The 24,843-nt window shown below is 41.5% G+C and overlaps 1 protein-coding gene across 1 annotated transcript in view; it reads right to left on the bottom strand.

Moving 5' to 3' along the window:
* The window catches only part of PMFBP1 (polyamine modulated factor 1 binding protein 1), a 243,370-nt gene that overhangs the window by 39,777 nt on the left and 178,750 nt on the right, over positions 1–24,843 (bottom strand). Inside the window, exons 10-14 of the mRNA XM_014558373.2 lie at positions 22,414–22,525; positions 16,614–16,825; positions 16,051–16,287; positions 13,447–13,518; positions 7,928–8,083 (exon numbers count right to left, since the gene is read on the bottom strand). Of these exons, the coding sequence (XP_014413859.2) occupies positions 7,928–8,083; positions 13,447–13,518; positions 16,051–16,122 (300 nt within the window). The 5' untranslated portion in view covers positions 16,123–16,287; positions 16,614–16,825; positions 22,414–22,525. The remainder of the gene's footprint in view (positions 1–7,927; positions 8,084–13,446; positions 13,519–16,050; positions 16,288–16,613; positions 16,826–22,413; positions 22,526–24,843) is intronic.

The following is a 24,843-nucleotide window of genomic DNA, read 5'->3' as shown; positions in this document are numbered from 1 at the left end:
TTTTACTCTATTTCACAAGGAAACGTCACTTTGTATTTTCACTCTGTAGGAAGGATTTAAAAGAAGGAAAAAATCATAGTTCCTTTCTACTATTTAGATTTACCACTCATTATTTAGGTCAGAAGAAAAAACATACACATAAAGGACCTAGAGAATAGTATGAAGATAAACGTGATAATATGCTTATGTTTTGTCTTCACATATTAAGATAATACAATTGACCTGGAAGGGAAATGGATTTCTGGTTATAGTTCTTGGACTAAACTTGATTATTAAAAATGCCCAGATAAAAGGAGAAACTCTTGGCAAAACAGCTTTCCGGAATGCTGGGAAACAGGAGGCAGAGATATTGTTCAGGCACATTTGGGTATTGACTTTGTCTCCTCCTGACAGAAGATGTGACCTTGCAGATGCTGAGAGAGAGAGAGAAAGTGTGTGTGTGTGTGTGTGTGTGTGTGTGAGAGAGAGAGAGAGAGAGAGAGAGAGAGAGAGATCTCCTGGCCAGTTTGAAATGCTGCTAGACCCATCCTACATTTTCATTTATTCATTCAAAACACATAGGTTGAGGACGTACATTGTATCAGGTATTTTGCTGATAGGACACATCCCTGAGTTGTTTATTCTAGTACAATTGAGGTCTTTGCACTGTTGCTTCTATATTTTCTTGCCCATCATTCCTGGTGACGTATAAGAGAGAGGCAGATGAAGAGGGTGGCCTGTAGGCATTCCTTAGCTCCCATCTCTGCTTATTATCCTCCTATTCATACTTTAAAACTCTGTCCAAATCCTGCTCTCCTTCCTATTTTCCCTGCAAAGCTGTCTTTGCACCAATACCAGACTTTACATGTCTTTAATGTGGCATTTCACCTCCCACCTTGCATTGAAATGATCTCTGTGTGTCTTATCTTTTAATTCGATTATAAACTCCCGAAGGGCAGAGGCCATGTCTACTCCTATAGGGCCTAGATTAGATTCATGCACAGCCAGGTATTGAACGAAAGGAGGAGATAAAATAGAGAATAAGCAATCTTGTTGGCTCCCAAGAATTTGAGCTTGTGGCCTTGGCTTCATTAAGCGAGTACTTCCAAACTTTTTAAAAATTGACTTTTTTTTTTAACAGTTTTATTGAGGTATTCTTTATCTATCATAAAATTCAACTGTTCTAAGTGTACAACTTAGTGATTTGTAGCAAATTTATAGAGTTGTGCAACCATTATTACAATCCAGTTTTAGAACATTTCCATCACCTCAGAAAATTCCCTCATGCCCATTTGTCACTCCCATTCCTACCCCAGCTCCAGGCAACCACTAATCTGCTTTATGCCTCTACAGATTTTCCCTTTCTAGACATTTCATATAAATGGAATTGTACAATATGTCATCTTTTGTGTCTGGCTTCTTTCACTTAGCATAATGCTTTTCGAGGTTCGTCCAGGCTATGGTGAGAATCAGTATTCTGTTCATTTTCACTGCTAACAGTATGAATACACCCTATTTTGTTTATCTGTCCACCAGTTGATGGATGTTTGGATTGTTTCAGTTTCTGGCTATTGTGAATAATGCTGCTATGGACATTAACATAGTAGCCGTTCTGTGGATATGATATTTTCATTTAATTAATTTGTTCAACAAATATTATGGTTTACCTACTATGTGCCAAGCCTTCTTCTAGGTAATAGGGATACACAGTGCATAAAACAGAATCCCTGCCTCCATGAAGTGTGCATCTATGGGGGGTGGGGTGGTGGTGGGATGAGTAGGAGGAGAGAGAGACCGAGGGAATGGGGGGAAAGAGGTAGCAAATCAAATAAGTAAACTGTGTAGTAGACTAAAAGGAAAAAGAGCTCTGGAGTAAGGTAAAGCAGGGGAGGCAGATGAGGAACGCCAGGATGGAGGCAGTTATAGTTTTGAATTAAGTGTTTTCATGGAGGACCCCATTGAGAAGGTGACATTTGAGTCAAGACTTGGAGGAGGCAGGGAAGCAGCCTGGTGGGAATCTACAGCAGGAACACTCCAGCGAGAGGGACCAGCAAGTGCTAAGGCCTGGAGGCGGGAGGCATCTGGGGGTGTTTGAGCGGCCACTTTGTTCCAGTTGGAGCAGAGAGTGAAGGGAAGAGTAGCACCAGGTGAGGTGAGACAGGAACGGGAGGTATAGTCCTTTAGGACCACATAGGCCTTCCTAAAAACTAACTTTCCCTTTCAGGGAGATGAAAGGCCACTGGAGGGTACTGAGCAGAGGAGAGACAGGATCTCCTTTAAATGATACAAAGAACACACTGGCTGTTCTATTGAAAATGAACTGCAGGAAGCCAAAGACAGAAGCAGGGAGACTGGCAAGGAGGCTGTGCAGGAAGCCAGGCGAGAAGGGATGGCGGCATGGACCAAGGTGGAAGCTGGGAGAAGTGGATGGATTTTAGATCTATATTTGAAAGTAGACCCTATAGGATTTGCTTCAGCACTAGATGTGGGATGGTGGGAGATAATGGTCATCCAAGGGAGGATGACTCCATGGTTTTGGTCTGAGTAACTGGAGAGATGGAGTTTTAATGAGATAATTCTGTAAGAGCTGGGAATGATAGGAGAGAAAATTTTCGCTAGTGAGATTGGGTGGGGCAGCACAGATAAGGTAAGGGAGGCTCAGCCCAGTTCAGGGCTAGAAAGACAACAGCTGACTGTGCCAGTTCAACCTGAATGAGAAGACGGACAAAATGGACCACTGTGGTTACCAGGCAAAAGAAAGCCCAGGCAAAGGCAAGCTGAACTCTTGGGCTGAATATCTGGTGTATGTGGCCAGAGGGAAGTTGATGAGACTTCTTTCCTGAGCCAGACAAAGCTGAGTTTTATATTTACTCTGTGTAGCTATAATTGCCAACATTTATAATAAGTGTTTTTAGCTAAGCGTTTTCATTCTTTCCAAGATAAGAATGTTGCTATTCTCATAGCTCATCTGTGAATGAGGTTCAGAAAGAAGGGACTTGGGAGTGGTGTGTGTGTGTGTGCGTGTGTGCGTGCATGCACACAACATGTATGGGGGAGGGTCTCAAGAACCCAAGTCCTCTGTCTACACAGGTAAACTGAGGGGTGGGGAGCTACTTGGAAAAAGACAGGGTCATGAATAAATACTGAATATGGATAGAACTAAAGCAAAGGAGTGAATATCTGTACGGTTATTTCAGAAGGGCTTGTTTTAGGGAAGCAAATACTCATCAAAATCCTTATCAAATTTTGCCCCAATCCTGTTTATCTGGGCTTTGTTGAAGGTGACTCTATAAAATAACACAGCTGGATTCCTGGTCCTTCTAGTGCTTGTGTGTAACTGTGGATTTGGATCTGCCTTTCCACTGCAGGAATGCATGAGCCAGTTGACGACTAACTGGTTTCCTCATTGTGTACTCTTTCTTTGCTTCCCTGTATTTCTATGTCCCCACTTCCTATTCATTACTCCAAAGAATGAGAGAAGTTCTCTTCTTTTAAACGAAGCCAAACCTCTTTCCTTAGGGCTTCCCCTCCAAGTACATCATCTATACTTAGGTGCGTTCATAATTATTCTTTGACTTTAAAGCTTCCTGTGGGTAAAGAATGTCTTTTCCTAGTATAAAGCCTAGCAATCTGGCAGTGATACAGGCAAACTGTTAATAATTTCTATTCCTCAGAGGTCATGTTGAACCTCCTGGGTTTAATTTTGGTTTGAGGTAACATGATACACCAACCAGATGATAAGAGCTCGCTCAGATCTATCAGTACAGGGCAAAGGTAGCACCTGACCTAATTTGTCTGGTTATAAAGATCCAAGAACTGCTCATACCTGCCGAGAAACTAGCCTTGGATGAGGATTTTAAACATTTGCACACTATAGATACCTATGGGTTTACAGGAATCATATTTCAACGACTTGGAGAAATGCCTAGACTTATTTGAGACCTATTAAATTTCTACTTATTTATCCTTAAGTATTCAAAAGGTTATTTTCTTAATTCTAGATGAATAGAAAATGACATGCTATGGATTAAGCCTGCATTTCACTTATATTTGTATCAAAGAGCAGTGTCACAAAGGCATCAATGCATTTCCTACTGCTTCTTTGTCTTTTTTAAAATTTTCTTTACAGTGAAGACATAGGTATTTTATTAGACTCTTCTTTGACCTTTAAACTGAGATCTGGAAAAAATGAGCAAGTTGGAAGTAATCTTCTGGAAGTAAGATTAATTCTTAAAATGACCATCCAGTGTTGGACATGATTCTAGAGGCCATCTGGTCCACCAGCGTTTTTCAGATATCTATCCAGGCCTCGGCTGTCTTTAAAGATAGATGACTTGGCCACCTGTAGGAAACTGTGCCCACATTTAGAATACTTTTTAGCCTACTTATGGTCAAAGAGATTATAGCTATTGCTCCCTCCTTGCCTCTGTGGCCACTTGACCACAAAAGGAAATTAATTGGCCTAGCATGATTCGGCTTTTGAAAAGTCACATTGGTTTCCACCCAACACTTTGTGCTTTTCAAGTAGATGCTAATTGATTGATGTTAAGTTCTGTATTTTCCCAGATATTGAAGTTAAGCTGACAGGTCTATAATTACCGGGATTGTCCTTTTTCCCTTTTTAAAAAGATGAGCACTTCACTTACCCTTTTTCAGTCTACAGGGACTTTCCTTATCCTCTTGAGTTCTCAAAAATAATCGCTAGCAGCTATGTAATAACACCTGCCAGTTCCTTAAGTACTCTTCGAAGTATGTCATCAGGCCCTGCTGCTTTGCCTACAGCCAGCTTTTCAAAATACTTTTTAACCATTTTATTCTCTCTTCTAGTTTGTGCTCTCTTCTGTCTCAGGTTGGCATTGCTCTGATAACTGGATCCCTGATGATTTTTCTTTTTCTTCATTTAAGAGCAAAAAGTCCCATCTTTTCCCAGTCATTGTCATGAACTTCTTTCCCTATCTTTGAAGTGTGAAGTTGGATATTCCCTCAGTTTAGCCTTATATCAGTAGATAGTTTTACCTGTTACTTCTTACATCTCCTACAAATTGCATTTCTTGTACTTTCTTGTATTGGTAGAGTGTAGGACTGTGTGTTTAAGTGGACATGCATTTCTTTTGGACACATCTTCATGGTTTAGACATTCTTCTCATAGTGATCTCTGTTTACCACAGATTAATTTAAAAAAACCCACCTCTTTATTTTGGAATAATTTTAGATTTACGGAAAATTTGCCGAAGTAATACAGAATGTTCTCATATACTCTTCACCTATCTTCCCCTAATGTTAACATTTTGCATAATCATAGTACATTTGTCCAACTAGGAAATTAACATTGGTAGATTGCTATTACCTAAACTACATACTTATATTTTGATCTTATCAGGTTTTCGACTAATTTTTTTTTTTTTTCTGTTCCAGGATCCAATCCTAGATCCCACATTACATTTAGCAGTTTCACTGAAGGTTTTTTCCACTCCCAATGATTCAAAGTGATATCTTCATGTGATAATTTCCATAAAGAGTTCATATTAATCTTTACATGTTCAACTAATTACTTTTATATGCAGAAATCAAATTTCTTACAGTTTTATGCGAAAAATAATGTCCTCCATACACTTCCAAGAGACTGACAATCCGAGCTCTACTGAATATCGGGGTGTTTGCTAAAAGAGCCCAGGATACTGCTCTTTTTCTGGTTTGATCATCCTTTTATTATAATATCTCTGTTGTTCTTTTCTCCTTTCACTTTGATGGAGGCACTTTTGATTCCTGGGCAGGGTCAGGACAAGAGTGAGGCAAGTGATGTATACATTTTAAGGAGGCTTTCAGTCTCAGTGTCAAGCAAGGGGAGGGCTGGCACTAAAGAGGGAGTGCCCCGTACACTTTGCCTCTGAGGCACCTCATTGCTTTACCTTAGTCCCACTTCTCTCTGTTCTTGGGTTTTGGAGCATAATGTATTCTCCATTTACAAGCTCACCCACAGCGTGCCTGCCACTCCTTTAGTTACACATTACATCTGATGTAATATTTACATTTCTTTACATAACTGTGGTTCCTGAACTATGACCTCTTGCATATTTCTCCAGCTCCTTATTAGATAATAGTCAAAATTTCAGAAAGTCTTGGGTTTCCCCTTTGTTCTCATATTACATTTCCTTGTAGAAGGCAGATCTTGAAGGGATTTTTCTGAGTGGATGAGTGTAAGTCTACATCTAATTGTGTATTTGTATGCGTAGTCTGCAATTTAAATTCTGCAGTAAGTGCTGGGGGAGGGGAAAGAGCCCATTTTAAAGCTTGTTTCAAGCTGTTAGACCTTCTTCTGGGCAATTAGAATAATAAAATGCAACTTAATACCTTTCTCCTTCCAAGTTGCCAGGTACATTTATAAGCCACATGGCTTTCCCTGACTGGAGGAATAAATAAACTTGCAACAGCAATGGTGAAAATATCTTAAAATGTTAATGTTTAGAAAGAAGTAAATTATGATAATATTCTTCCTGGGATCTATTTAGGAAAACCAGTGGATTTTTCTGTGTTTGTGAGTTCCTGGGGGAGGGACAACAGTACTTGGTAAGGTAAGGAAGAACTGCTTTGTTGGTAGCATTTTTAGGGCATCGTAGAGGAACAATTTCTGGTTTCTCTGGGGAGGTGGTAAGTCCTCGGAGAACTCTTACAGACACAATTTAGAGAGACCAGATCCTTGACTGCAAACATTGAAGATGACGGTGGTTGCTTACACAGCAGCTAAGAGGACTAAGTTGGAGGTCTGGCAACAGGCCTGTGCAACCAGTACCTGCCTTATGTTTGCCAAAAACTCAAGTCCCTAAGTGGATATGAAGACTGAAAGTTCTTAGAAACCCGAAGTGTTTAGAGAGCCGTGGGAAAACGTCTTTCAGCTGGCTGCCCAGCTTGTATGGATAAATTTAGAGACTGGTACAAAGAGCTCAGCGCTACAGAGACAACCTCTGGGTGAAATGAAGTTGCCTCAGCTGATGATGTACCAAGGCTTTGGGTATTAGTTCAAAATCACAATCTCAAGGAAGATGATGATGCCAGAAAGTCCTCCTGTTCACACATGCGCAGGACAAGTGTTCCTGAGTGTCTTGGCTTGTGCACCTCTGGAAGCAAGTCCTATGACAAGGAACCAAGTGCCAAGTAGAAGTTTATGTGGGAGGTGACCTTAGGAAACTTAGGTACGGGAGTGGGGCAGTGAGCACAGCAGGGAAGGAAGCCGTGAAACTAGGTACCAACCTAGTTGCTGCTTTGGGCAACTGGCGCTGGGTCCCACTGAGGGGCGCTGGGTCCCACTGAGGAGCTCTGGGACAGAGGAAAGAGCATGCCTGGAGTTATCTCAAGGGAGATAGTGCAAGGGAGATAGGTTAATCAATCACTTCCCCATCGGTCTTTGGTTGAGGGCTGCTTCTAGGGGCATTAGCTCTTCTGCACTTCAGCTTGTCCTGTGATTGGGTTCCTGCATCCAGAAGAAAAGCTTGTAGACAGAGAGCCTCAGGTGTGGCAATAAAGAGCTCCTGCTGCACTGATGGGATGTGACACCTCAGAGCAGGTGGGATGGTTGTTACTTTCATGGTTGACTTAGAAATGTATCTCTAAAATCCATTAGGAGATGCTACTCTCTTTATATAACTATGATCTTGTCTTTTCAGGGCAATGGATCTCAGGTGCTACAAATTGAAGTATGAAGGGGCAGATAAGGAAAAGACAGAGGCTCAGATGTAGATGAACTTGGAGATGGCTAGACTGAAAAATCTTGAGAGCAGGGATAGTGTTTTCGTGTGTGTGTGTGTGTGTGTGTGTGTGTGTGTGTGTGTGTGTGTGTTTAATTCTCTCTCATTGCTTGCTCAATAAATGCTCTGGAATGACAGTGAAAGAACTTTCTATTACTGTTTCTGCCCAAGGGGCAGAGGTGGGAAGCAGGTGCTGAATTTCTTACGTGGCTGCTGTTCATCATCACGTCCTCCGCACAAAGCTGATTCTCCTGCAAGGCCTTCCCCTGTCTCTTGCAGACATTGTGTAGATTCTTGATGTCAGCTTGCAGGCTCAAGAGCTTGCTGCTCAGGCTGCTCACTTCTCTGTCTCTCTCTCCCGCCTCGGCGGTCAGAAAAACAAACGCATCAATTATGAACTATCAAGTAAATACTTACTTTCGTTCCCTGATTGACAGAGACTAAATTTGCTGGAAATTTGTCCATCAACCCTTAGCTGTTATTACTCATCCCATGTAACGTTTACATAGTATCCATTTGCAAGGTGTCTGAGTGCTCTGCATTATTCAGACAATTACTTATTTACATTAATTAATCTTCACCCACTGCTGTGGGTGCATCACAGACACTTCCTCTGCTTTTCAAGAGGAAATCAGTGCCTAGGATAATTTCAGGCACCTAGTGGACTGTCGATAAATATTAATGGTTCTGCCATTGATGAAATGAACATAGTGAGACGTCAAATGAACTTGTCAAGACTACAGTGAATCAGTGATGGAGAGTTGATGTGGCTTCTGAAAAGTCTCTTAACTTTCCCTTCCTCCCTCATCTGTAAACCTAGTGCTTTTCTTTGGAGATGTACACCAATGGGGAATGAAAGTAAAATCCCTGGCTGGTTGCATAAGATCCCTGTCTTTGATTATGAGTGAAAAAGATTAGCTAACTATTGCTAGGAAATTAGTGCTCAAGATCCAAATGGAGAGTGTACAGCATAGCCACTTGGGTGGGGTTGGGGGTGCAGAACTGTGGGAAAAGGGTGGGTGCTCCATCACACCAGGATGCCATCTTCCATTCCCAGTGTTATGGGTGGCAATGGTGTGAAAAGAAATTAGGAAGAAGCCCTCTGTGAACCTGTCCAGTGCTTTAGTCCTAGCACTGTGCAGCCTTTTTGTAACACTCTTAAGGACAGGCCCTGCCACCTCTTTCACATGTTTTATATGTTGGAACCAAGGCTGGTTCTTTTATAGTAGGTGCCCGTCTTATGTTAAGTTACCCAGAGGAGGCTCACAGGTGAGGATTCATGGCATCTATCAAACAGTCCCGAGAGAAATCAGCAAGGAGGTCGGGGAAGCAGGACAGGGAAAGGGCAGCATAAGCAAGGGCACAATTTCAAAATTTTGTGGGCAGTGGCTTCAGCCTAATCCCACGGGAAGCTCCAGAGTATAAGTTACACTTCAGTGTCTGCCCTGATTGGATGCAATGAAAGCTGGATTGTCAGACTCAGCATCAGACAATGGCTAAGGGCTGCCCCATGGGACGTAAGCTCCCAAGGACTTCCCGCTCTCTGCTCTTATGAGCAAAGTGACCCCAATAGCCCAAGGACAATTCTAAGAGAGTTGTAGGTGCAAAAGCACACAGACACCATGAGTGCACAGAGATGGTAAAGTGATGCAAGGGACAGTGCCCAAGGTCCCATAGCTGTTAGCAGTAGAATGAGGAGAGTTCTGCTCTCCCGACCATGTAGCCGGTGCTCTGCCACTGTATCCCACTGATTGTGCTGGCTTCTTAAATATGTGAGCTACATAACATACATGCCCAGGGGAGCTGAAGACCTGATATGGACATCGTAAATCAAGCCTTACTGGACAGGTCAGTTTAAGAGATCTGCACAAGGCTAAGGGGGGCCAGAGGATAACCATGAGAATCGGACACCGCAATGTCAGAGTATTCGGAATTCAGAAGGTTTCCCAGAAGTGCTGCTGTCTCAGCTGATTTATTCCTTCATTTCCATTTAGTACCTGGATTTTTTTTTTTTTTACCACTTTACAGTTTAATTAGGTTAACGGCATGGCTCTGTCATTAAAAGGATTTCATTATCTCAAAACTCTCCCTCTTCCTCTCTTGCTCCTATCCCTTGTTCTTCACTTTCAGAAAAATAACAGTGGATGTCAGCTGCCCCAAGCACGTAATTACCATTAAGACAATTACCAGGGACTCTCTTAAGAGAATACGTGAAGAGTGGCTTAAAAAGAAATGGCGTACAGGCACTGTTCTATAACTAGAAAACAAAATCCTTGACCTGACAAGAAGTAGCCATTTGGTCCTAGTGCTTTATGGAGCACTTTTCTCATGGCTGCCATACTGGGAATAGGGGATGGACACTCACTGGGGAGTGGGGCCCTAGGGATCCCCTCCCCTCTTGCCACAGGATTATCTTTCTTTGGCATCTATGAGCAGATTTGGTAACAATACTTTGCCTGCTGTACGGAAGTGACAAATGCCCTCTACTCCTGCCTTGATGCTGAATATATGCATCCTAAGGTGAGGACCATGTCACCAGATTGTTGTGTATGGAGCCTGGCACACTAAGGACTCATTAACAAAGTACCAGTGATACACAACTTGAGCCTCTTATTTTAAAAGCTAAATGCCCTCTTTCTCAGGAAAATTAGCATCCCCCCCAGTCCTGCCAGTTTTAGATGTCCTCTGAGCAGACGGCCTGCTAGCACAATTCTGTTGTACCACCAGGACTTCAGAATTGGGTCTTTAATGTAGATAATCTCATTTAATTTGGACATTAGCATTGACTCAGAGTCTCTGAGGCAATTTCTTTGTTCATAAAACAAGAGGTTTGGAATAAATAATCCTCTCTTTGAGGATGCTCTAAACCAGCTGAATAACAAATGTATTTTGCTGGATGTCAAATGAAATTTGCTTTTGAAATCAAAACCTAACCATTCACTCCTAAAGGCCAAATTATACAAAGGGTTTTTATTCATCAGACAAGAAGTGAAAATGCTGGGAGAGTAATAAGGTGATTTCCATAAACCATGTATTATGTTTTACTGTAGGTAGTTGTAAGAAGAGGCTGTGCCCACCTTAGAACTCCAGAAAGGCAGGTGATTCTGAGGTTCCAGTAAACTTAATTTCTTGCTAATATCTTGCACAGAAGTCACAGTATACTATTTCAAATCCTATCTACTTTATGAAGGTTAAATTCCAGGTAGATGCCTTTTGAGTATCAATATGCAGTAGAAATTGATTTAATCTGACATTTCATCAATCAAAGTTCTGTAACCAGTACTGGGGCATGAGATGAACTCAGAGTCATAAGGCTGACCCCTCAGGCACCATCTGATCCTGTCCTAGATCTGAAGTCATTAACAGTGGCCGAAATCAGAAGGCTCCACTGCTAGGTGAGTTTCACTTACATAAGCCATGCACTTAGATACAGGCAGACTGCAAAGATACTGTGGTTTGGTTCCAGACCAGCACGATAAAGCAAATATCACAATAAAGCAAGTCACACAAATATTTTGGTTTCCCAGTGCATACAGAAGTTGTGTTTATACTATACTGTAGTCTATTAAGTTTGCAATAGCACTGTATCTTAAAAACTATATAAATAATTAAAAAATACCTTATTGCTAAAAAATGCTAAGCATCATCTGAGCCTTCAGCGAGTCACAATCTTTTTGCAAAAAGGACATCAAAGATCACTGATCATAGATCACCATAACAAATATAATAATGAAAAAGTTTGCAATATTGCTGGAATTACACAGAGGCAAGAAGTGAGCAAATGATATTGGAAAAATGGTGTCGATAGACTAGTGTGACATAGGGTTTCTACAAAACTTCAATTTGTAAAAAATGCAGTATCTGCAAAGTGCAATAAGATAAATCTCCATAAAATGAGGTATGCCTGTACCCAGTTTTGCTTAGATGGAGTTAAAACCTGGTCACTTTGTCTGAAGGCATGTGACATTTTCAGTAGCTACCAACCACAGGCAAAACAGCGAGTGCTGACACTGCAGTTGCAACCATACTCATGGTACTTACTGGAAAATAGATTATTTACTGCAGCAAATTTTCTATATTGATTAAATGGGTTTTTTTTTTCCAAAGAGCATACCTTCTTGAACATATATTTCAAAAGATGGGAAGGAATTTTGCTCTAGACTTCAAAGTATTGACAGATAGTCTCATGCTTCTTCTTGGGGTAAGCTGATATTAAACTGAAGCTTGTGTTTCAGAAATGTTCTCAGATCCCAGGGACATTACAAAGATTCAAGATGGCAGCATTTCTAGGGATTTGGCACTTGAATAAGCAAGCTTGGGTGGCAGTTTCCAGAGTAACCCTGGAGGCAACCAACAATACCATAAAGGTCATCATCTTTGGGAAATTATCTTCTTTGTGAGGATAAGAACAAATCTTTAATAAACAATGGAAAACCACTGTTAACCACGACTACCATTCAAAATATATCAGTTTATAGTGAGAGTTACGTTTTAAAAAAGCATCAAACCTTAAAAATTAACATTGCTTCAGGAATTTTCACATTTTGTTTGTGTAATAATAGAATTTACAGTTATCTACAGTAATTTCAAACATTGCTATTGACATTACTAACTTGATTCCTGAGTTTACTTTTTCGTGTATAAAACATTGTGGCCTTTGATTACTTACGATGGGAATTAATGGGCACTTACACAAGGTTTTGCCTGTAGGCAAAAATTTTGGAGCCAATTATGTTCATAGAGTGAAGAATGAGTATCTTTTATTGTGTTCTAAATTCTTTAAAAATTGGCACACCATGTAATGTAAGTAGATGGCTTAGGATACACATGGTATACAGCAGAGGTCTGCCACAAATGGCATATGGGCCAATTCTGGCTGTCACTTGGGGAGTTGCCATACCCTTTTCTCCACCATATCCTTGGAGAAGTTATTTCACTAGAAATTAAGCTCCACAGGAACAAGGATCTTTGTCTATTCAGTTCACTGCTATATCCTCAGGCCCCAGAACAATGCCAGGTCCATTGAAGGTGCCTCAAAGATACCAGCTGAAGGAAGGAATACCCTTCTAAAAAATCCACACCAGATCCTTGTTCTCTGCAAAACTTGCAGCGAATCCCGAATGGCTCCCTCAAATAATCCAGCAGGAAAGAAGTTGAAATGCCTCTTTTAGAAGCTGCTCGCCTCTTGGTAGGAGGTCTGTTAAAAAGCCTACTTCACACGGGACAACCCTAAACTAACCAAAACATCTTCCTTACATCCTTTCTGGAACAAGACAGGGAACACATAACCACAGCTTGACCAAAATATTAGACTCATCAGAGCACTCTATTTCCATATCATTTCAGATAAAGAGGGAATGTTTGCCATAATATTTAATATTTATTAAGTGCTTCTTAAGTCCCGAGCGCTGTTGTTTTACATGCAGTATCTTACTTAATCCTCACAGCAAGCCTTTGAAATAGGTGCTCGTAATTCATATTTTCTAGGTAAGGCAAAGGAAGCTCAGAGAGGTAAAGTAACATGCCCAGTGTCACACTGCTATTAGATGTGGACCCAGACCTACCTAGCTCAAATCTGGGCTCTTAAACATTATGCTCTACTGCTCACCTCTGTCTGTGATATTTTGGGATGCTTATTACTGGAATTTTGAATCATGAAATTTGAAAAAACGTTCCTTGAAACAAAGGTTCAACTCCATGTATGTAGAGGAGTCAGGAGCCTTACCTCGTCTTTCATTTCCTTGGCACCTCTCAATTCTCCTTTAAGCTTTAGCATTTTCTGAACTTTGTTATACACCTGAAAAAGTCCAAGAATTTAAGATGGAAAAAGTATAAGTGAATCTGGCTCTTTAAAGCTTTTCCCACCTGGATGTGTGCTCTTTGCAGGGAGTCTGGAAAAGACCTACTTGCCTACCCATCTGTTTGTGCTTTCAAAAGTGTGTTAAAGACTTCACCAGGAAGATAGGACTGTGGTTTTACATCTTTTCCAAAAAAACACCACTTGGTAGCCTAAATAGTTTCTGAACTCATCCTTCTTGGAAAGCAAAAGGTCTGAAATGATCTTACTTTCTAGATTTCTAAGTGTTCTATGTCTCAAGTATGGTTAACATTATGTAATAATTAGGAACCAGATGGCACGTGCACACCAACTTCATTCTCATGATAACCCTGGAAGGTAGATACAATTACTCCTCCCATTTTACAGAGGAGGATGCTGAAGCCTAGAGGGGCTAAGTGACTTACCCAACATCAGGCAGGCTCTCTTATTACTCCACAGGGAGCTTCCATTAATTTATAACTATTAATTTGGAAATATCTGATGATGTGATTTTTTTTTGCAGCATCAAGTTACTATAATTTCTGGTGCTTGTAAAGTTAGAAAACTTGTAAAGTGCTGAGAACTATCTAAATAAAAAGCCTCAAGGAAAACCAAAGATTTTTGCACATGTATGTCTCTAAGTATAGGGTGATACAGTTGAGGTCATAATGCACTGCACTTACTAAAATAATTTAATTCATTATTTTTTTAACTCTAAGACTAGAGGAAGTTTCCACCACATGCTTACCTGCAGAATAGTTCCAAGAATGAGAAGCTATCAAAATACTCATTCTTTGTAATGAACCACATACACAACCCATAATATAAGCCAAGAGGAAGAAAGAATGCTGGTGAGAATTTGGAATGTTTTATGGGGTTGTATTCTGAGGTCCTGCATTGTTTACCCTCTGACGTCTTCATGCACAGAGATGCATCATGGGAATGGTGATGTAGCTCGGGCTTACCCAGTAAGGAGAGGCTAGGTGATGCGGCAACAAACAATCCGCAAATCTCACTGGCTTAAAACCATGAAGGTTTATTTTTCACTTGTGTTACATGTCCTTTATGAGTCAGCTGGGGCACTGCTCTTCATTGTCCTCAGCTAGTAGAACCTCTATCATCCAGTGTGTTGCCTGTTGCCATGGCAGCAGAAAGGGAACGAGGTGAATCACATACAGGTTCTTAAAGTGGAAGTGACACACTTCACTTCTGTTCATATTTCATTGGCCAAAACAACTCATAAGCTATGCCTACCTACTTCCTTTATCCCCAAAAGGAAATATTGGTGAACATTACAGATGCCTTCCATGCAAGTTGTCTTGGCTGGTTGAGCTGCTGTAATAAAATATCACAGACTGCATATCTTATAAACAGCAGAACATTTTTTCTCACAGTTCCAGGGGTTGCAAAGTCCACAGTCAAGGTGCCAGTGGATTAGGTGTTTGGTGAGGATCTGCTTTGGAGATGGCTGTTTCTTTTCTGCTGTAACTTCACATGGTGGAAGGGGCAAGGGAGAGCTCTGGGGTCTCTTTTATGAGAGCACTAATCCCATTCATGACGAATGACCATCCACATGACCTAATCACCTCCCGGAGTTCCCACCTTCTAATACCATCACCTTGGTGGTTAGCATTTCAACACGTGAATTTTGAGGGGACACAAACATTTACTCTACAGCATTAGGCAAATGAGACGATTAAGAACAGTGTGGCATAAGAGAACACTGACTAGAGCTCTAGGCTGGAAAGCTGCTAAACCTGGTTCAGTACCTAAGTTAAGGAGTACCTCTGGAAAAGTACTCATCTCTCCAAGCCTTTGTTTCTTCCTCTGTACACTGGGGAGTTGTACTCAATGACCATTGTCTTTCCCAGCTCTGGTTCAGTGTGCTACTTTAAAAGACATTCTTCCTTAATAGGAACCCTGAACTCAGCCCAAGCATCACATGAAAGGTAGAATGGAATAAACATATCCTTGAGAATAATATTCCTCTACAGGGAGACCTACTGGATAGTCAGGAGACGATTCTTACATCAGATGAAATCTTGTCCCAAAGACAGAAAAATGGTTGTCTAGACTGTGAGAGTTTCACCCACTATAGAGTTACACAGCTACCACTGCAAGAGCCAAGAGCATTTGGAAGGAATAGTGGCAGGCACAGGCTCTCATATTTGCATGAAAATATATTCGACTTTACTAAGTAAAATAAGTCAAAGGAAAAATAGAGAGCTGAATTGTGTTCCATGAAGGAGACATGGGAATCCTGTGGGTTATTAACAACAGCAGTAGGCAATTTGGAAGTGTTTATGATGGAAAAAAGGAAAGGGTTTTATGATAAATTTTCGAAGCAATTTGACAGTAATGTTTGCCAGATGGATAAAGAAGAGTGCTTTGAGGGAGCCTCAAATGCTTTATAAAATGATCACGGGAACCTTCACAATGCTCTCTGAGGAGTCTGGCTGGACGAATATTTTGTAGAGGAGAGAACTCATCACTGAGGGAGGGGCTCCCTACCTGATCCGTGGATACTGGTCTCTGGGCCCAGGACTTGAATGTCTTCTCTCTTCTCAAACCCTTATTCTGCATCTTCTATGCTGCTGTCTCCTCCAACTTTGTTGAGACTTTCACTTCCTTGGGCCTCCTGTTCTCCATCAGCATCTCCAATTCTGTTGCATCTGCCCAGGGAACTGCTCTTTTTGAATTCAAAAGTTCTGCCATCTGCTTTTCCAACAGGCTTTTTCTTGGTGATGGCTGTGCTCAGAAAGAAAGAAAAAACAATTGCAGTGAAAACAAAAACTTGGTCAGAGGATCCAGAGAGGTTCTGTGCCTCTCAGGTTAGCTTCAGTTTCTACACAGAGCACCTTGAAGATTCCCAAGAAACACCTAACACTGCACATTACATGGGTGACAACTATAGCAGGTATGAACTCAGGCGTGCAAAGAAAAGGCAGCTATTTTTCTTTTACTCAATCTCTTTGTTGAGTCCCATTTCCACCAAATGGCAGACTCTTTAATTATTTCTGAGAAATCGCCATCATTTTTAGGTTAAAAATGAATCAGTTTATGATTCCTTCTACCTATTTAAGGTCTCTCCAGAGTGTGCTTAAGTTCTGGGGTCCTAGGTTGCATCCTGGCATTAGGGGTGGCTTCTGGTCCATGGTCATGGTCTTCTCTCCCAGCTGGGTGTACTGAGATGTCTGTGTCCTGGTCATCAGGCTGCATAGACTGCACCTTCCTCTTACTGCAAGCTTTGAGTCTGCTGACTCTCTTTCATCTTCTGAGGAAGCTCCTAATGCAGAAAGAGAGAGGGACACACATGTCTCAGGCCCTTTCCTCTCAGACCTACTCCACCATCATCCTACCTACCATCATTTCCACCGTTCTCTAGAAAGGCGTTGAGAGGAAGGGGGCACTTTTTTGTCCCGCATTTTTGGTATTGGTCAAAAGTCCTTTCTGCCCCTGGATTGCTAAATCCATCTGGGGTTCTAGTCTTTTCCCCACTTTTGCCCATTTCATTGATCTCAGGTCTAATTTTCTTACTTAAACTCAAATTCCCCTCTTTTTCCTCTTTCTTAACTCAGAGAGTCTGTTTATTTTTTAGGAGAGGAAGGAAAAAGGTCCAAGTGAACAAGTTCAAAGAAACACAGGTTGAGTAGGACAGAATGGGAAACACATGTTAGTACTTTATACACCATCTACCCACATTAGATTACACAAATGCCATAGATCACAGATTACTGATGCTGGCTCTCCTCCCAAGGAACTGGTAACTGCTTGGTTATCTGGATGGACTACTGGTCTTAGAGCAACACAGTCTGTTCCTTTTTGTTTCTAGGTTTTCATGGAAGAGAGGCTATTTAGTTTAAAGTTAAAGCTATCCGTGGGGGTTAACCAAAACTAACAGGTTTATCTACACTTAGCCATAAGTCTTTCTTTTCCTTTTGCTAGGTTTTAGATTTTTCTCCAATGTTCCACCTCTTACCAGTGAAAAAAGGGTGATGAATCCTACGGCTCTTAATTATTGGAATGATGAAAGGATGTCTGATGTTTCCTCTATTCTTAAAAATATGTGAGCACCTTGAATTGATAGGATGCTCCTTGTACAATAAATTACTTCTGCCCAGAATGCATGGTCAGAGCCATACTGTGCGGAGGTCTGACATGAGTCTACTTCTTTGGATACAAACCTGGTTCAAAAAGAAAAAAAATCCCTGGTCAGGTAGTACATCTCTGATAGGGGGAGTGGCAGGACGAGATGATGCTGGAGATGGTTTTGGGGCTCAGCACCATAATGTAGTGGTAGGAACTTGACACCAAGGTCACTGACTCAGTCATAGTCCAACCCCAGGACTGAGGCTCCTCTGGAGATGAAGCACGGCTAGTTGGGTCTTCCCAGAAGGAGACTTTGGAATGGCAGAAGAAATGAGGGCCCAGAAGGAACAAAAGAAGGGGTCCCAGGATTGATCAGACTCACTGCTGCAGGTGAAAATCTCTCCTCATGGCTATCTCTTTTGGAACTTTTCACAGAAGCTGTCAGTTGCCTATTTTCATATCCATACTTTTAATCTTCCATAGTAGCAGAGCCATAATTTTATTGGAGTGTCTAGGTACTCATCCAAAAGACTACCTACTGCAGCCTCTCTTGTAGCTAAGAATGGCTATATGTCTAAGTTTTGGCCAGTGAGATGTAAGGGGAAATACTGTGGGAACTTCCAAGAAATCTTAAGGAGTAGTGCATAGCTCTTTGTCCTTCTTCCTTCCTGAATGCTTGGAATGCTGATTTAGTGGTTCCAGCAACCATTCAGAACACGAGGTGATGTTCATAGAGACAGAACTTATGTCCCTGATGGTATGGAACTACCATGCCAGCCCTGGACAGAGAGAGCAATTTCTATCTTAAGTGATTTCTATCTTAAGTGACTACTGTTTTAAATTTTTTTCTGTTTTATGCAGCTAAATCTAATGCAAATGGATAAAGTGCCCTTAATTACATTCCTCTCAAAGAGCCTTCTCTAAAACACACCCTCCATTTCTAGCACCTCCACCAGCTGCTTCTACTACACATTTTGGAACCTATGTTTCATTGTGGACCAACTCTTTGACCTTATGAACGTTTTTTTTTTTTTTTTTCAAATGCCCATTTTCTTCCGTAACTTGATTAGGTTCTCTCTTGATACATCAGCTCTTTGCTTTCACTCTGCCTCTTTCTCCACTTGTATGGAACAGGGAGATCAAGGATGGGGAAGAGAGCAACTTACTTAGTCCTCCTGCTGCCACCACCATTATTCCTATACCATGTAGTAAAATTTCCTCTTTCAAAGTAGACACTGCATCTAATGTTGATTGCCATTGAGATGAACTGACAGGGTGAAAACTCTCCCACCTGGTTGCTCAATATCTATCTTTTAAAAAATGAGATACCTTCTTTCTGCCTGTCCAAAAACATACACTTTTAAGACCAAACTCAATAGCCATTTCTGTCATCTTCCCTCCAGCCACAAGCACTATTAACACTTGTATGGCAGCTACTGTATGTCAGACACTGTTCTAAACATAAAATAACATTAATCCTCATAGCAGCCTTGCCAGGTAGGTAACCCCTCACACTCCTATAGCACTTTATTTGTCTTTTAACACAACACAGTCTGCTTTTATTATGGCTATTTGTGATTTGCTTTGTCTCTCTACAAAGATAGCAGTGATCCACTATGTGAAAAAAAGGAACATACATACCTTTTTGAAATAATTTTAGATTTCTGGAAAAGTTGCAAGTATAGTACAGAGACTTCCTATATACCCTTTCCTCGGCTTCCCCAGTGTTAGCATCATACATAAATATCAGTATGTCTATTATGACAAGATGTTAACCTTGTCACTTAGTTGTACTAGTGTCTACCAAGTTACTATTTTCCCCGTTATAAATAATAAAAAATTCATAGCATCTGCTTCTTGAGTTGACCTCTGCTGCTTTCTTCCTGATACTGTGCAATGAGACTCTTGTCTTGAAGAAGGATTTTCCAAATTCCTTCTCTGCCCACGTTAGCCCCTCCACCTTCTTCCAGGTTTCAAAGGGTTCAAAGGCCTTTTGCAGATGATATGATCAAGTGGCATGTGCCTGGGTGCCTGCTCTCCAGCAGGAGAGGGGTTAAATACTTTCGGAGAACTTCAGCACTGAACTGCCAAGTCTCTTAGGTTCAGCTCAGCAATCAAACTGCATAACCTAATAGAGCCCCTGGTGCTACGGGAAACACAAGACACTGATTTATATTTTAATATCAGTAATTTCCACAAGAGCAACATTTCTGAGTGTCATTTTACAATTTCTGTCAAATGCCAGCTCAGTTTTTCTTAATTCTGTTTATTTTGTCTGAATTTGCAACCTCATCGGCAATGCAGATTCTTGGCTCCCGGGAGAGAAGAACATTTCCATCTTTCTCTGGAATGGGAGGGATGGAGATAGGGGCAGAAATGGGCTTCTGAAATAATTGGAAATGTAAATAAAGTATTGTTTATTAAGAATGATGATGAAGTTATTTTAGTTTAAAAAGGAGGGGCAACACTGAACAAACTTTGCAAAAAAAGTGACAAACAAAAGAGGTGTCTGGGATCCAAACTGGAGTCTTTCCTCCCAGAATGGAGAACTGTTCTGTACAGTGCAAAACTGAGAAAAGGGAACCAGGGTGGGGAATACTTGGCACGAGTACTGTAAGACCATTGCTATGGCCATTAGCACTACAGCAGGTTGTAAAGGTCCTTAAGGATCAAAGGTGCACAGCTGTATAAATTCCAGATGTTGCCATTAGGAAGAAGGAGCCTGGTTCTCTCCTGTACTCTTTGAACATCTAATAAAAGTAAGAACAAAGCTGGTGCTGTTGGCACCAAACCACATTGACTCAGTGTGCTCAGGGCCAAGTGTGCTTCCTGAGGCCCTTACATGCCCACTAATTCACTGTGGACCTGCAGCTCCAGTTTCTGCATTGGTCCTTTCCTGGACAGTTCATGGACCATCTTCTGGAATAGCTCAACTTAATGCTCTTCTTTGAAGCCTAAAATTTAGCTTCAGCTGGAGAGTGTCTCTCCTTTGGCTGTAACATAAAGCCAGCCAAGAGTCAGAAGTGAGGCCTCTGTACCCTGGTGAAGCTTCTTGTGTGACTACTCTGGCCTTTCCCAAGTGGGAATGTCATTAGTCTCCATAATCCTTCTTTTCTCCAAAGCCACAGGCCCATTAGGTCACAGCGAGCCCAAAGCCAGTTGCTCTGCCTCCGGTTGCCGTTAAGATCTAGTGCTTTTCACCAGCATCCTTCAGCTCCATACACTCTAAATCCAACATCATGTCTCATTGCCTAACCTCCGGCAGAAGCCGTGTTGAGTTTCTCAGTGGAGCTATCGACCACATTGACTGAAGCCGCAGTAACGTGTTTCTCCCCGTCCAAAAGGGTAAAAATAACAGGAACAAGTTGTCGGAAATGAAATTTCAATTCATCCACGCCCTTTCTACACTTCTGCTGCGACTCCCAAGCAGGGATCAATAGTGTTTAGACAGCCAAGGAGATTTTTTCCCCTCTTAAAGCACCAGATCAATAGTAAAAAAAAAAAAAAAGAAAAAAAAAAAAAAAGAAAAAAAATCCTCCAGCCCTCTGTACGTGTTGTAGTAAATGTGAACAAATCAGAGGCCTTCGGCTAAACAGATTGACTGAAGGCAGCAGCAGTCCGGAGCTTTGTAACTAAGAGCGCATCAACCGCGCAGGTGGTGATGAGGGAGGAAAGCCGCCAGGCTCAGTGAACCCCGGTGCTCCCTCAGTTCCTGCAACAAGGAAGCTTCAAAGGAAATTTTTGTCCCCAAAATGGAGGGAGAAAAATAAAAAGATTCCTGTGAATTGCAGCATGTGGGTGTGATTAAAAAAAAAAACACTAGGAAAAGTCAGGACCATTCTCGGAAATGCATTTTATTGGAAGACTGTTTGGGTCACACTTCCTCTTCATTTTGTCTTTGCTTTTTAAATTTTAATTAAAAAAATTAAAGTTCTCAGGTATCTATGACTTTCTCTCACTGCTTCACAAGTTTCCAATCCACCATGCCATCCAGCTTGCAAACATTTTCTCCCCACGGAAGATTTGGAACGCTGCTTTTCTCGGTTAGTTCAGCCCAGCATGGTGATTTCTCCGACTCACCTGGTTTCCTCACTTGCCATCACTGATGTTCTCTGAGGCCTCTTCTATCTCTTCCTCTTCATCCCATTATTCATGTGAGAGAGAATTGGGTAAAGGCTCAATTCTGATTTTCTTCAAATGATTTACCCAGGAGCAATCTTCTCCCATTATGAAAATTTCTGTATTTTATTACATCCTTTTTTTTCTACCATAGATAAATAATACAGTGTGCAGATATTCACATGGATATTCCTGTCATTAGACTGACTTCCAGATTTGGTCTTTCTGTTTCAAGGAGGGCACCAATAGATTGCAAACCCAATTAATAGTGTGAGAAGCTGAAGACTTCTAAGGTAGATTGCCACAACACAATCCTTCAATTTCGCTTGGAAAAGCCAACCCAAGGACTCAAAGGACCATCACATAGCAGGTGCTACTTTGTGGGATTAAAAAATTATTCAGGTTGCGAAATCCAAAGGTGAACTACTATAAACATGTGAATGTCGGCCTTTGTTATAAAAGACTTGTTCTTCTTGTCAATGATTATCATGCTAACCTCTGTAATGAACTGAGAGTCTATGTGAAATAAAGCATTGGCTAAATCTAATACAGAAACATATAAAAATGATAACATGTCAACATGTATTAACTTAGATAATACAGTTTTTTATAGTAGGGTTGGTTAAATAAATGTTTATAGTCGCAGATAAAAGAAATGATTCTTACCGATTATGCTATAAACAGAAGTTTCTCCTGGAGTCACTTCCTGCCTCCTGTGTGCCCATACTTTAAACCAGACCTGTTCTCCTTACTGTCAGTGGCATATCTGAAGAATATCCTAGGAGAAGAGAGATGCATCTCAATCATTTTAAATAACAAGACATTAGATCTTAGGGAGGGAGGACTGTGCAATCATTGCATGTGCACCCTTAGATCCGGCCCTGGTGGGTCCCCAGGAGTGACTGAGGCTCCAGTCACGCTTCTGTTGCAGGCCCTTCCACACAGTTGCTCTGTCACGTCTTCACGTAGGTCTGCTCCCTCCCCTGGGGACGGTCAGGGCCCATTCTTACTCCACCTGGGCACAGCACAATACTTTGCAGCTTCCTTATATCCTGCCTACACCTTGTCCCTTTATGAACCACTCCATGAATTACTCAGCTGTAGCATGCCATCTACCTCCTGCAGAGACCCCGATTAATATGGTAGATGATGGAGAGTCCCATTAGCAGTTGTACTAGTTTTGCTGGGCTGGCATAATAAAGCATCACAGCCTAGGTGGCTTTAGCAACGGAAATCCATTGTCTCATAGTTCTGGATGCCAGAACTCTAAAGCCAAGGTGTGGGCAGGGCTGGTCCCTTCTGAGGGCTGAGGGAGGACCTGCTCCATGCTTCTCACCTGGCCTCTGGTAGTTTGTCTCCATCCCTCCCAGATCTGCCTTTTCGCTCACATGATCTTCTCCCTGTGTGCGTATCTGTCTCCAAACTTGACTTTTATAAGGACACGAGTCATACTGAGTTAGGGACTCACCCTTCTCCAGGATGGCCTCATCTTAACTAATTACATCTGCAACAATCCTATTTCCAAATAAGGTCAGAATCTCAGGTACTGGGGGTTAGGACACTAGTGTATGAATTCTGGGGGACACGATTCAACCCATAACATCAGTTAACTATGTTCAACTGTCTTCTATTACACTAAACAGGTGTCTCTCCTGAGGGGGAGGGTATAGCTCAGTGGTAGAGCGTGTGCTTAGCAATCCCTAGTACCGCCATTAAAAAACAAACAACAAAAAACCTAATTACCCTCCCCCAGAATAAAACAAAACAAAACAAACAAACAAAAGTGTCTCTTCTGACATCTATTGTCCGCTCTCCCTCCTCCCTTCTCCTCACCACTCACCTTCATGATGAATTGTTTGCATTTGCTGTCTCGTTGTATTTCCTCTGCCACTTTCCTCGCACCCCCACCTCACCACCCCAACCCTGGCAGCAGCAACTCTGATTGGCGAAGGTCAAACTTTTGTTGTCAGATCCAATAGACTCTTTTTGGTTCTTATTGTATTTGACAAACTTGACACCAGTGGCTACTTCTTCCTTCTACAAACACTTTCTGTTCTTGGTTTCTGAGACCCTCTCTTTGTTTTCCTCCTGCTTTTCTGCTGCTCCTCAATTTCCTCAGCAAGTACCTCTCCTTCTGTCCATTCCCAAGGTTCTTTCTCATCTTACATCCTTCCTGGCCTATTTTCTCTATTCTGTCACACAAAAACCTCTTTGGTTTCTCATGTGGGTCTACCTATAGAGAGAGAGAGTGTGCTGGTCATATGGACTAAGGGTATTCCAGCTCCCATGACAGCAGTTTCTCACTGTATATTCATTAACTGGCTATTCATTCTTTCAATAAATATTACTGAGCATCTACTATGTGTCAGGTACTTGTCTATTCACCTGACATAAGATAGTGAACAAGAAAACACAGTCCTTCAATCTATAGAGTTTACAATCTAGAGGGAGATACAGGCAGGTATGCCCACAATTCTAATTGAGTGTGATGACTGCCGTTAGGGATGTTCAGGGGATCAGGGTGGGAGCACATGCTTGGAGAAAGAACCCAGGCTTGATGGTAACTGATTTCAGTTATTATTCATATGAGGATTGTTACCAGAACAAAATCACCAGCCCAGATTTGCATCTGAAGCTCCAGATCTATATATACAACTGCCTTCTAGACAGTTATTCTTGATTGCTCCACAGATCTCTGCAATTCAAAATCTCCAAAACTAAACTCATAATCCTCTGTTCCAAACCTGCTACTCCTCCTTTGTCACCTATTTTATTTATTTAACAAACACATAGAACAGTGCCAGGCATTGTTCTGAGTATGTCACGATTAACCCACGTAATCTGTATAACAACTTTAGATATAGGAACTCTGGTTATCTTCATTATAGGTGAGAAAATGAAGCACAGAGAGGTTAAGTAACTTGCCCAAGACTACACAGTAGTAAGTGGTAAAGCAGGGATTCAAACCCAGGTAGCCCAAGTCCAGGTAGCCCAAGTCTGGAGTTTGTGCTTTTAACCAGTTTTACACACTACCGCAGTGAAAGGCACTACCACCCACCCCATTCGTTCAAGCCCAGAAATAGGAGCGCCATGTTG

The sequence above is a fragment of the Camelus ferus genome, chromosome 9 (genome assembly GCF_009834535.1).
Source record: "Camelus ferus isolate YT-003-E chromosome 9, BCGSAC_Cfer_1.0, whole genome shotgun sequence".
Lineage (NCBI taxonomy): Eukaryota > Metazoa > Chordata > Mammalia > Artiodactyla > Camelidae > Camelus > Camelus ferus.
The sequence above is the reverse complement of the archived record's forward strand: the minus strand, read 5'-3'. Positions and strand labels throughout refer to the sequence as shown.